This window comes from Balaenoptera musculus, chromosome 2, assembly GCF_009873245.2.
Source record: "Balaenoptera musculus isolate JJ_BM4_2016_0621 chromosome 2, mBalMus1.pri.v3, whole genome shotgun sequence".
Taxonomy (NCBI): domain Eukaryota; kingdom Metazoa; phylum Chordata; class Mammalia; order Artiodactyla; family Balaenopteridae; genus Balaenoptera; species Balaenoptera musculus.
In genome coordinates, this window is record NC_045786.1 from 39165619 (window position 1) to 39179401 (window position 13783).

The 13783-nt window shown below is 43.5% G+C and overlaps 1 protein-coding gene across 4 annotated transcripts in view; it reads left to right on the forward strand.

Moving 5' to 3' along the window:
- Nucleotides 1-13783, forward strand: part of DET1 (DET1 partner of COP1 E3 ubiquitin ligase) — a 60371-nt gene that overhangs the window by 19254 nt on the left and 27334 nt on the right. The window contains exon 5 of one of the 4 annotated variants that reach the window (XM_036842645.1): nucleotides 1224-1870. The exons of 2 other annotated variants lie outside the window; for them this stretch is intronic. In XM_036842645.1, coding sequence (XP_036698540.1) covers nucleotides 1224-1413 — 190 coding nt within the window. In that variant the 3' untranslated portion in view covers nucleotides 1414-1870. Of the gene's footprint in view, nucleotides 1-1223; nucleotides 1871-13783 lie in introns of those variants that run through there. One more of the 4 variants, XM_036842646.1, reaches the window with a different exon arrangement.

Here is a 13783-nt window from a genome sequence, read left to right on the forward strand (position 1 = left end):
TGGCATAATACTTTGTAGCCGGCTTTTATTTAATAAACATTTTTCCATGTTGTTACATAGTCCTCACGGTTACAGTCCTAATGGTGGCATATTATTCCATCAAGTAGGTGTAGCATAATTGATTTAACTATTCCCCTATTAGTGAGCATTATTCTCTCTGCATTTTTACATTAGAGCTAATGCCGTAGTAGGCATCTTTATTCAGGTCACTATTTACTGCATTTAAATTAAATTCTGAGGATATAAGTTCTTAGAAATGGGATTGTTGAGTCAAGGGGTATGAGTATCTTTACGTCTAGTATATATTTGCTTCCCAAAAGGGAAATTATAGAGCTCTTTATTTCAGAGCTCTTTATTTTCTAGAACTTCCCCCAATTCAGCCCCAGCCCTGCTGATCATCTCTAGTTCCCAAGTTCACAGGGTACTTATTTTGCATGTGGGGAAAAGGCATTTAAGTATTGGGATGGATGGAAGCATCTTTAGTCTTACTGTGTTAGATGAAAAAGTAAAAACTACTTAGTATTTTGTATTTGTGTGTGAAAAAGAAGAACCTTCTAAAGGAATTTATTCTTAAAAGTGAAAAACTCAAATATAGGCCTAGATCTGTACTGTTCTATAGTAGCTACTAGCCTCATGTAGCTGTTGAGCACTGACATCACTAACATGTGACTAGTCCAAGTTGAGATGTGCTCAAGTGTCAACACACATCAGATTTCAAAGGCTTAGTACAAAAAAAAAAATCTTTTTAGTATCTTTTATATTGATTATAGGTTAAAATGATAATATTTTAGATACCAATATTGGGTTAAATAAAATATTATTAAAATTAATTTCACCTTTCACCTTTTACTTTGTTTAATGTGGCTACCTGAAAATTTAAAATTACGTACGTGGCTCACATTTCGTTTCCAGTCCTGGCCTAGGCAATCTTGGGCAGGTAGCTACTGGAAAAGGGGAGGCTGTAGTTAAGGCTGTAACTAAGGGTCATCTTGGGAAAGAGAAATGACCCAGTGACTCAGGACAGCATAGGGAAGTTCATAATCACCCTGCCCGTAAAATGAGCTGATCAGACAAAGGTGATTTTGCAGTTCCAATAACCTGGGGCTGCTGTTAGAGATGTCATCAGTGAGGTTAAATAACAAGTTGGCACATTTTCCTGCTTCAGGTTTCAAGACGGTGGTCAGTATCTGTCCCATCCTCTCCTTCTCTCTTGTTCTGTTTAGGTTCTATGCCCGGGACTCTGGTCTGCTCAAGTTTGAGATTCAGGCAGGCTTACTGGGCCGCCCCATCAACCACACGGTGCGACGCCTTGTTGCCTTCACCTTCCACCCTTTCGAGCCTTTTGCTATCTCTGTGCAGAGGACTAACGCTGAGTATGTTGTCAACTTCCATATGCGACACTGCTGCACGTAGGTGCCTCACCAGAGCGGGTCATCTGGTCTTCCAAGACTCTGCCCCCTTCATATCTCAGTGGACTGTAAAGCAGAAGCTCCTGATTCTCAGCCTTGTCGGTTCCAGACTGTATACCTCAGATGGGGAGAGCCAGGTGGCTCAGCCTGACGGAATTTTTTGGTCGTACACAGTACAACTACCGATCGACTTAAAGTCCTCTTGCCTTTTCCCTGTGGGAATGCCCAGCATTAATTAAGTCCATTTAAGTTTTGTTTTATTTTGCATTTTATTGCTATGAAGATGAGAGCATTACACCTCTGCCTCCTTCATGTCACTTCTTTGGCATTATGGTATGCAGCCTGAAGCAGGTAAATCTTGTTTACTCATGAGAATTGTGTACATCTTTCCACTTAGCCAACAGCAGGGCTGTCTTTATAAGAAAAAAAAAATAAAGCCTTGGTATTTTCTTACTTAAATATATCCTGTTTAATCACTGCCTTATGTTCTGATCTCACCAAATGTTTTTCAAATACATGGGTTCCAGGAAGGACTGTGAAAGGCACTAGAGGCCATAGATCCAGCAGCTGCTCTTGGGAGGACTAAGTGGTGTGTGCCAGCATGGAAGAGAGCTATCTGCCGGGATTGTTTCCTTCCCTCGGGTGTTCTCCTGATAATTGTTACAGCTGGAGGAACTGGGCATAATTGCACATCCTCGTGTGGAAGCACGCTCCCATCTGCACCATCTGCGTGTGCAGGTGGAAGAATGAGCGGTTCTCACTGCCACAGCAGAAACAAACACTGTGCAGCACTTACTGTAATTTGGGTAGTGGGAGCTGGCAAGCTCCAGGTGTCCCTAAAGAGATCAGACGGGTTGTTCCTGGATGGCTGAGCCATCACTGCCCTCCTACAAACACCTGCCAGCCACCAGCCAGCATCCTTCTGTCACTTTCTCAGCTAGCCTCCTCCACAGGGCTTGTCAGGATGTTTATGTTTCATATTCATACTGTGCCCACCACTTATGTAGTAAGCTTGTTTAGTAGCCTCTGACTTTGAAGGTAGCTTTGAAATGTTGGGTTTCAGAGCAGGCTGGGGAAGGAGCCGTGGATGCAGATAGCTGGATCCTATATCCCTCTACCGTCTAGGTACCGACTTCCCTTGGGAACATAATAAACGTGATATGAGATGCTGAGCCCCACCAAAAACAGTTCAGCTTATTTCATCATCTTCAACTTCGAACAGCTAAATTAATTCTCATTCAGCATTCAACATAAGATTTGAGCACGTACTGTGTGTCAGGTAGATGCTGTGCCAAGATGTTGAGGGTGAGGAGAGAAATAGGCAAATAGAATTATAATGCAAAATGGTGAAAGCCCCAATAGTGTATCTGGGAACAGTGGAGGGGGCTGAAGGAGAGGCAGAGAAGGAAGGCTATACTGGGGAAGGGACACTGAAACTGGGTAAATGGGAATCTGTCATGTGAACCAGGGCAGAGGGCATTTCAAGGAGAGATCCAGCATGTGCAATGCCATGGAAGCATCAGTAGGGCTGTCACGGTTGTGAAATGGTGAATAATCTAATGGCTACAGCACAAGATGTGTGGGGGGCCCAGGGGAACAGGACTGAGTCACGAAGAGAAGCCTTGTGCACGGTGCTAGGGTGTTATGCAGTGGAAGGCGTAGTATGAATTTCACAAAGATAATTTTCAGCGGTCTGGAAGGTTGCTTGGAGGGAGTAGAGATAGGCCAGACAAGTCAGTGGTAATCCAAAGGGAGAGCTTGAACACTATCACTGGCCATCTGGATGGATGAAATACTGAAGCATTCTCCCAGATTCTGTGTAGGTCATGAGGAAATCAGGGTCCCAAAGCTGTCACATGTTTGTGGAGCTGAATGAACCTTTCTTGGTAGAAGCCCTTTACCTGTAGCTTTTTCTTTGTACCAGGTTGTGTGATTGTACCTGAAGACTTGGCAGAGCAGAAAGAGCACAGGGTGTGGAGTTACTCGGGCCTCACTGTGAATCCTGGCTCTTCTGCTCATTAGCTGTGTGACCAGTGGCCAATTTCCTAGCCTTTCTGAGGCTTAATTTACACTTCCCTCCACCTTAGTCATGCATTCCCTTGGTCATATCTTAGATCTTTTCATCACCTGTAACTGCTGAGCAACCCTCATATACTTTTCTTGTCTAATTTCCCACTCCCTGAAATTGCTGTTCTCATTTCTTCGTTTCACGTCTTCATTTCTCTTTAAAGCCCCTCCTTTGATTTCTCACTGATCACCTTGCCACCTACTTCATGGCAGAAATAGAAACGATCAGGTGGGGATTCCTTATCTTTCCTTTACCATGTCAACCATGTGACTTGCCTCTATGCCCATTCTCTGCCTTTCCTCCTGAATGAAATAGGCCTGCTACTATAAAAGGCCAACCCCTCCACCTGTTCACTGAATCCTGTCTCCTTTTGACTTCTCAAGGTCTTTGCTCTTGCAATTATTTTCTGTCTCCTCCATCTTTCTCTTGTTAGGTCATTCCCATTAACATAAAGATATGTTCGAGGATCTTTCTTCTTTAAAAACTCCTGCTTTGGCCCCATTTCCCCCTTTAGTTACTGCTCATTTCTCTGGGACCTTCACAGAAAAACTTCTCAAAAGAGTTGTACATGTTTTCACTTCCCCACTTTTTTCCTCAACCCACTCTGATAGATTTCTGTCCCCATCCCTCCACTGAAGCTGCACTTGTCTGAGTCACCAGTGATTCCATGTTGCTAATACAGTGCTCACCTCTTGTCCCTCTCTTAGGCAGCCTCCCGACATTAGGCATAATTGATTTCTCTGTATATGAAGAAACACTTGGTTTCTAGGATAGTACGTAGTTTTGGTTTTCTTCCTGTCTTCCTAATTGCTGCTTCTTGGTCCTGCTTGCTGGCTGCTTCTCTGCTCTATCTTTAGATGTTGGAGTGCCCAGCCCTTGGCTTTGGATCCTCACCTCTTTTTCTCTATATATTCTTTCTTTAGTTGATTTCATCCATTCCATGGTTTTAAGTTCTAGGTATAAGCTGATGATTCTCGAAATGATAATTCTGGCCCTGACCCCTTCCTTGAGCGCCAAATTCGTATATCCCGTGGCTTACATGGCCTCTTCGTTTGGAGATGTAACAGGCGTGTCAGAACTAGCATATTCAGAGCAATGCTCTTGATTCTCACCTCCACCTCCAACCTGTTTTTCCTCCAAGATTTCCCAAATGACTTCAGTGTCTACCCATTTACTTGAGGCAAAAACTTAGGAATTATTCTCAGTTTCTCTTTTTTCCATCCCCCACATATCTGACTTCACTCTAGGGATGTGCCCTGAGCAGTCTAAACCAATCATGGTAGTCCCATACTCCTTGCTAGTGACTAGAACTAGACTAAGACCAGTCAGCATAAGGGGTTAGTTTAGGAATGTCATGTGGCTTAGTTCAGGTCAATGATACCATGAGATAAAGGTTTCTGGGGCTTCTGGGGAAACATTTCTCCTTAGAATATGTTAGTGAGGAAACATGTAGCCCATATTCCCACCATGCAACACCCTATGATCATATTCAGTAAGAATCAGCCTTAGGATGAAGCTGGCCTTCTGGATGGGAAAATGAAGAGGAAAGAACCTGAATCATAGATGACATAGTTGACTGATTCAGACCCAACCCTGAAACCCACCCTACATCTGGATTTCCAGTTCGGTGAGGCAGTAAATTTCCTTACTATTTAGGCCACTTTGAATTGGATTTTCTGTTTCTTGCAGTTGAAAGCAAATTAATAGATGCAAAGAGAAAGGCAGGTCGCCTGTGGAAAGAGTCATGAAATTCCTGCTGTCTGGGGACCTTCTTAGATTCAGTTCCAGTGTCCATGAGGCCCAATTATGATTCCTAGTCTTGTATTTCTATAAGATTTCTGGCTCTCCTGTGCAGGCATCCCTGAGCTGGCCTGGCTGTTTCTTGTACCTAAAAGGATTATAGTTAAAATGGGAGGTAAAGCACTCAGCCCATTGCGTGCTTGACCCATAATTAGTTCTCAACCTCTATGTGTTTACATTAACTTTGTTTCTAAAGGATTTAAAGCTGCTTTAAGTAAATCCTAGTGTCTCCTCTCCACAAATGTCCATCCAATAAATCTCGAGAATCTTTGGAGAAACAAGTTCTTTGAAACCAAAATGTTTAAGAAAAGCAGAGACTTCAGGGGATATACCTTTCAGATTAAATACCTCTGTCCTCTCAGCCCTACTCGGCAGGGAGCTGGCATGTCAGCAATCAGTTTGAAGCTGCTCTGGACCTTTGAGAGAAAGCTTCCATTTAAATTTAGCAGAACCTCTTTCATTTAGAGTCCTTACAGAGAAGCACATAAATCTGTGAAAAGCCTAAATTAGATAATTTTTAAAAGAACGGTAGCTTCATTATTTTCAAGTACACAGAGTAACTCCATGTCAGCCAGGAAGCGTTCCTTTGTAGAAGCCCTTAGGGACTTTCCTTAATGAGTAGATTATAATTATTGGTAATCAGCATAATGGTTCTCTGCAGTGCGTGCTTCCAAAGCAATGGAGCGTATTAAGTGGTTTTGATGTTCTGGGGGTAATTTTGTTTACAACATTAATCTGCTCAGTGTATACCCTTTATAGCTATAACCCTCTGTTGTTTAAAAAGAAAACATTCTGAAGGCTCTCTCCATCGTACAGCATTTGATTATCAGAGGCAGAAACAATGTAGGAAGCAGAGAGATGCATAGTAGGACTCAGATTCTTTTTTTCTTTTTAAGATTTTTTTGATGTGGACCATTTTTAAAGTCTTTATTGAATTTGTTACAATATTGCCTCTGTTTTATGTTTTGGTTTTTTGGACGCGGGGCATGTGGGAATCTTAGTTCCCAGACCAGGGATTGAACCTGCACCCCCTGTGTTGGAAGGCGAAGTCTTAACCACTAGACCGCCAGGGAAGTCCCGGACTCAGATTCTTTACAGAGCATGCTCTGATAGAATTATGAGAACAGCTCGGGCTTGCAAATGAGGTCTGTGCTACTGGCTTTGTAGCCCTGGGGTTGATAATAAGAACTTGACCAAAGTCTCAGTTTATCCTCCTCTAAAATGGGGATAATTTCTCATTTGCAGGGTTGATGCGAGCACTAAATGAGCATTAACTAAACACTCCTCCTTTCCTTGGTGACCAAGCAACATGAGCTTGCCCTTCTCCAGGTCCAGCCCTGATCACCCACAGGAGACTGGTGGCATCACCTCTGTCCCCACTTACCCAGGTCTGAGAAGATCAGAACATCCCTAACCCTCTTTGCAGCCAGACACATTGGACAGAGGGAGCTTCATTTGCCGCGAGGTTGTTGTTGTTTTTGATCGTTCGTGTTTAGTAAGGGCTTACCATGGACCAGAAGCTCTGCTAAGCACCTTACACGGGAGGGTATTTACCTCACTGCATCAGTTCCGGGATGCATTTTTCAAAATCGGAGTGTATCTAGGCATCTTGTGAGTGTCAGCCAGGCAGCAGTTGTGACGTCACTGCTGTCACCACCTGTGCATGAGCACGTTGAGCATGCTCTTCGTATTGTCATCATTTCTGTCAAGTGATATGCGTTATTGATGCCACATATGTTAAATGTATGTGCTGTGTAAGATGTCTTCCGAAAGACTGCACTGTGATTTGATACTACAAAGAAAGGTTATTTTGTACTTAGAAAGGTACAGAAGCAGAGCAGTGGGGTTCATTTCGGTATTAGTGAAGCAAAGGTTTGCCATTGGAGGAATGAACACGAGGTCATATTTTTTGAAAAGCAGCAACTAAGTGCTGCTTAGAACTAAAGAAAGAAAGATACACACTAGTAATTGAAATTTTACTGACATGCTGAGATCGGTGTGAAAGGTTTGCCTATCAAACACCAAGCAAGGTAAATGAATGAAGGGGAAACTGTTCCATCCTTTAGAATAAATGGAAGAATTTCTTAATGTAGTGAGAGGTCTAGTGCGACCATTTCATGCAGATCACAGGACTAATCATTAAGGTGTGAACCAATTTGTCAGAAACTTCATGCTGACTTTGAGCAGAAGCTGATTAGCTTCTGGGGATATGTGATTCAATATAGGAAGAAAATGAAACTAGAGTTGAAGTCAAATAGGAAACGATGATGAAGCTAGGTATTCTTCATCATGGCTCGGATGCCTCCAATCTCAAAAAGGCCTAAAATGCTCTCTGAATAGGTGTACATTTTAAGAGTATCGAGATTTGTTTTAATCAGTATGGTAAGACACATAGACATGGAGATGACTGTCATGAGGGAAGTTTGTTATACTCAGAGGTCACTAGAAATAGGAAGCATAGCATAGGGAAGCACCCAGGTCAATCAGGAGTCAGAGAGAGCGAGGGGAAAATGTGTGCCAGAGCCTCTAGGGTGGTTTTTATAAGAGGGAACAGGCAAGTCAGAGTGAATAGGCTTGAGACTGGCTAATTTGAATAATTTTGGTGGGCTCTGGGACAAAGGGCTGTCACTAGTTGTCTCATATCAGGCCCTGGGTAATTAGGGCAGCTGAATAGTGCCATAAAGGAGCTGGTTAGGTACTGACTCTGGATTGGTGTGTAATGAAAGGCACACTCCCAGGCAGGTTGTTTGCTAACCCTAGGAATTAGCTAACCCTGGGAGAGGCATTCCCTACAGGGTCAGCAAGGCCCCAAGATGTCAAAACATCAGAAAATAAAAGGCATGGTTAATACTGTACAAAATAGTAATTGCAAGTAATAAAAAGCATTGCCGTGGTTGAATTATCTGGGTTCTTTTTGTCAGTGATACATTATGGTAACCAGCCTCCAAGATGGCCCACAGTGATCTCACCGCCTAGATTCATGCTCATGTGTAGTCCCCTCCCAACATTGTATTTGGGTTGGTCTGTGTGAGCAGTAAACACAGCAGAAGTGGTGGTGTGTCACTTTCAAGACTCTGTTATAAAAGACATTTCAAGGCTTGGCTTTTGCATCTACCTCCCCCCTCTTGAATCACTCGCTCTGGGGGAACCAGCTGCCATATCATGAGGACACGCAGGTAACCTCCTGGAGAGGCCCACTTGGCAAGGAAATGAGGCCTCTTCCTGACTCAAAAATGTGCATGTGACTTTTTAGAAGCAGATCCTCCAACCCCAGTCAAGCCTACAGGTGACTGCAGCGTCATGAAAAACCCTGGTTGGCTTATTTCATTCATTTATTAAACACTTATGGAGGACCTACTAAATGCCGGGAACTAGGAATATAAGGTTGTGTAAGTCATAGTCCCAACCTTTGAGTTTCTAGTCTGGTAATGTCTCCGGATACTGATCTCCTGCTCTTTGAAAGAAAGAGGTGTCTTGCCTTCTCCCTGGCTCACCCATCCCACCATCAGTAAAGCGACCAGGTAACCAGTCTTTGAGTGTGTGGAGTTAGGAAGGAAGAGCTGAGTGGTGGACTGCTTTTTTGTGGGAGTCCACTGTTTCTCCTTGTTTCATTAACTCCCTGATGATGAAGTTCTGTCCCCTGCAGGCAGGGTTCCAGTGCCCCAGGAGAGCTGTTTGAAACTGCTGCCTGGCAGTAAGTAGTACACGGTAACTCTAATAGCAGAAGCGGGCTTCCGGGCTGGTCCCATTCGGCTTCCTGAGACTGGAGATTGCCTGGTCTTCAACTACCCTTTCTCTTCCAAGCTTAGTACTTAACTTTCCAAGATTAGAAGAAGAGGCTGTCTCTTATCCTTAGTAAATTGTTGAAAGAATAGAGAGGGGTCTATATTTCTACTGAAAGAAAAGAAAAAAAAGGACGGAAGGATGGATATATTCTGAACAGAGGAACAAAGAAGTAAAAGGTAATTTCCAGGCCTCCCCCAGCAGCTTTTGTTGGGCGTTATTAGGTTTGAAATATGTCCTTATGGAGGAATGTGTTGCTCAAAATAAATTGCTTCTGGATTGTTTTTCCAAGTCAATGTTTTTAAACTTTCAATGTCATTCTATTTATATATTTTTTAAAAATAAAGTTTACCTGAAAAGTGGTTCTCAACTCAGTGTAAGTTAGGGTTAAGATTGAAGTAGTGGGCATGCTAGAATCTTGATGGAGATTCCTTTTGAGAAAACAAGTCTATATCATTTTTATTGAGAAAATGAAAAAAATGCATACATTTTCACATTACAAACTGCAGAGACATTGAAAAAAAATAAACCTTATCTGATGAGGTTAAGCAGAAGACACAGGGATTCATAACCGGAACACATCCCCTCAAAATCCTAGAGGGAGAGGGGATTTTCCTGGTTATCAAGTAGGGAGATGACTTTTGGAAGACTGGAAAACATTTTGTTAGAAAGATGGCGAGTTTCATAAAAAAGACTGAATGGAGAAAGTTGGAGAAGGAACATTTCTATGAGTCTCCTGAAGAGAAGACTCAGGGAGGGTCAGGCAGCAAGTGCCAAGGTTGGAGAAAGATAAGGGACACAAAATGGACCTATAATTGCTGAGGTGCCATTGTCTTCTAGATTTCTGTTTATAATTTTGCAGTGAGTAAGCCCCTTTTAAGAAGGGGGGGAAAAAAAACCTCCATAAAATTGAATACATACAAATGAAAACTTGGCAAAAAATATCAAAACAAAATCAAATGGCAAATGACAACCCATTTATCGAAGGATTGATTTCCTTAGCTTAAAACATTTAAAAAATATATAATAAAAAGATGAACAATCCCAAAGAAAAGATGGGCACAGAATATTATTATCAGGGTGTTCACAGAAAAAATAAATACACGTGGTCAACAACTGTATGAAAAATGCTTATAATATTTATTTTTCACCCATCAGATTAGCAAAGGTTAAAAATGTTTGATGACCCAGTATTGTCAAGAAGGTAGGGTGCTCTCACCCACTGTTAGTGGGAGAGAAAGTTGATTCAGATTTTTTGAAAGACAAAGAGTAGTGTCTTAATAAATGTGCATATCTTTTAGCCCAGTTAAATTCTGTGTTATTAAGCCAAAACGTGTGCATATGTGACCAAGGTATATGCATAAGGCTTTTCATTGCAACTTTATTATGAAAAAGTGGAAACTACTAAATGTGTATCAGTAGAGATAGACTAAATAAATTATGAAATGTCCCTAAAATGGGGTCCGCTACACCTGTCAAAAATAATGAAACAGATCCATACATATTGATTTGGAAAGCTCTCTGCGACATATTAATTGAACAAGTGTGTTTAGTGTGATGCTATTTTTTTTTTTAAACACATGGTTGTTTTTTTTTTAATTTTTATTTATTTATTTATTTATTTATTTTTGGCTGTGTTGGGTCTTCGTTTCTGTGCGAGGGCTTTCTCTAGTTGTGGCAAGTGGGGGCCACTCTTCATCGCGGTGCGCGGGCCTCTCACTGTCGCGGCCTCTCTCGTTGTGGAGCACAGGCCCCAGACGCGCAGGCTCAGTAATTGTGGCTCACGGGCCTAGTTGCTCCGCGGCATGTGGGATCTTCCCAGACCAGGGCTCGAACCCGTGTCCACTGCATCGGCAGGCAGACTCCCAACCACTGCGCCACCAGGGAAGCCCTGTGATGCTATTTTTTATAAAAAAAGAAAAATGACTAAAATCTGAAATGAAATTGAAATCAATAAAGACATAAATACATACATGCTCTTAGAGTCATAAAACATTTTTGAAGGCCCACAGAAGATGCTGTTAATGATGGTTCCCTGTGAAGAGTGGGCCTGGGGGTGAGGGAAGGTGGATATTTAATTTTTAGCTTTATCCCCTTTATCCTTGTGATTCTTTTACTGTAAACATGTATTACTTAAAATTTTTTAATGAGTTTTTTCCTAATTTGTAGCTGGTAAAAAACATGTGACATGAAATTTACCATCTTAACTATTTCTGAGTATACAGTCGAGTAGTGTTAAGTACATTCACATTGTTGTACAGCCTATCTCTACAACATTTTAAAAAATTTATTTATTATTTATTTTTGGCTGCACTGGGTCTTTGTTGCTGTGCATGGGATTTCTCTAGTTGTGGAGAGCGGGGGCTAATCTTTGTTGCGGTGCGCGGGCTTCTCACTGTGGTGGCTTCTCTTGTGGAGCATGGGCTCTAGGCGTGCAGGCTTCAGTAGTTGTGGCACGCGGGCTCAGTAGTTGTGGCTCGTGGGCTCTAGAGCGCAGGCTCAGTAGTTGTGGTACACGGGCTTAGTTGCTCCGCGGCATGTGGGATCTCCACGGACCAGGGCTCAAACCCGTGTCCCCTGCATTGGCAGGCAGATTCTTAACCACCGCGCCACCAGGGAAGCCCACTACACATTTTCATTTTGCAAAACTGAAACTCTACAACTTTTTCAGCTTGCAAAACTGAAACTTCTATACCCATTAAACAATAATTCCCCATTTCCCCCTCACCCCAGCTCCTGGTAACCACCATTCTACCTTCTGTCTCTATGAATTTGATTACTTTAGTTACCTCATATAAGTAGAATTATACAGTATTTGTCTTTTTGTGTCTGGCTTATTTCACTAGCACAATGTCCTCAAGGTTCATCCATGCTGTAGCATGTGTCAGAATTTCCTTCCTTTATAAAGGCTGGATAATATTCCATTATATGTATATAGTATTATACATTTTGTTTATCCATTCATCCATCATTGCTGGACACTTGGGTTGCTCCCACCTCTTCGCTATTGTGAATCATGCTTCTATGAATAAGTGTGCAAATATCTCTTTGAGATCTTGCTTTCAATTCTTTTGGATATATACCCAGAAGTAGGATTTAGTGAGCTTTTGAAAAAGTGTTTAACCAATGAATTCTCCTGTAACAGCAGAAGTGGTATTAGGTAGCTACTCTGTGGGCTTAGTTGAGCTGAGTAGTCTGAGGCCAGGATTTTCTTTACTTTACCAACCTCCTGGAGGTTTAGCAATTTCACTCCTGTCCCCTGAGCCTTTCCTCTGCACAGACAGGAGGGGCCTTAACAGGCTTGTGAACCTGCTGCTCCCTGCCTGCTCCTGCCTGCATTGATTCGGCACATTTCTATAGCTCCCTGAAGGAAGAGACGCTGCAGCAGCATTTAATTAGAGGCCAAGAACATGCTTTCCGAGGGACACGACTTATTTCTCAGCCAGCTGTTAACAGTTGCTCCCTAGCAACATGCAGCACTCACATCTGATTGCTTCTCTCCAGACAAGGTGGGTGGCCGGCCCACCTGCTGTCACAGCCTGGGGTGGGGGTGATGGGGGGTGGTCCCTGCATCTAGGGCTGGCTTTCCAGGGGAAGTGAGTGATCTGAACCTGTTATTCCTGCAAAGCCAGATATGGTGCTAAAACTCCTGACCTGCCTACTCCACCCCGCTCCTTCAAGTTCATGATTAGAGCAGAAAGAATGTCACCAGCTATAATACAGACAGAGCAACATGGTCCAAAAAAGTCTGCTGGGATTGTGAAGTGCAGCTGGGAAACTTTGGGGGAAGAGAGAGATTTGCCCCACAGTAGGCGGAGCCTACCTTTCAGGAAGGACTTGGGGGGTGTTGGAGGCCCTGGGGGCACCCTGTCCCAGGCAAGGGGAAAAGGAAAGCCTCGTTCCTGGTGGCTCCAACTGCTCTGGGTTTCCAGGGGCTTTGGAAAGGGGCATGGGGACGGAGATGTCAGCAGCAGCCCCAGCCCCGAATCTGAACTTGCCACTCCTCAAGGGGTGTGAGAGACGGCTGCTCAGGAACCAGACTCTGGGCCCCAGTTCTTCCCAAATGCTTCTGCAGAGGCTGCAAACTGGATGCCTTGAGATGAGATGCTGCTCAGTGACATGCCTTTTTGGTGTATGTGGTGTTTTTACAGATTTGAAGGTGTATAAAATATCCTGCATTTTCATGTTGCCGTCAGGAGGCCCGCAGTCCCACGGTTGGGGCCGTCTTAGACTGGGCGTGTGTGCCTCCGGCTTGCATAACCCACCTCACCGATCCACTGGCCTGTTTGCTGTGTGACCCCTGCACCCTTCTGTATCCTTGGAAGTGTGAGGGAGGCTGCTTCTGCAGGGGTCCTCTTGTGTTTACTCATCAATTCTTTTCACAAACATTTCTTGAGCTTCCGACCATCGCAGCCTGAGCTAGGCACTGGGCTGAAAGGACAGTAAGCCATGGTCTTTGCAGACCTGAGTCGACAGACCAGATGGGCAGGCAGAGAAAGAAGCTCCGAGAGCAGGTGAGGATTCCCTGAGAACAGGTGAGAGATGGGTGCATAGGAGCCAGGGGAGCAGACACCTGGGCACCTGACCTAGGCTGGTGGGGTCCAGGAAGGCTTCTGGCAGAGCTGTGGCCTGAGCTGAATTCTGAAGGATGAGAGGGGTTAGCCCGGTGAGAAAAGGGGAGAGGAGGGGAAATGGAAGAGAAGCGGACCCCAGCCAGAGGCAT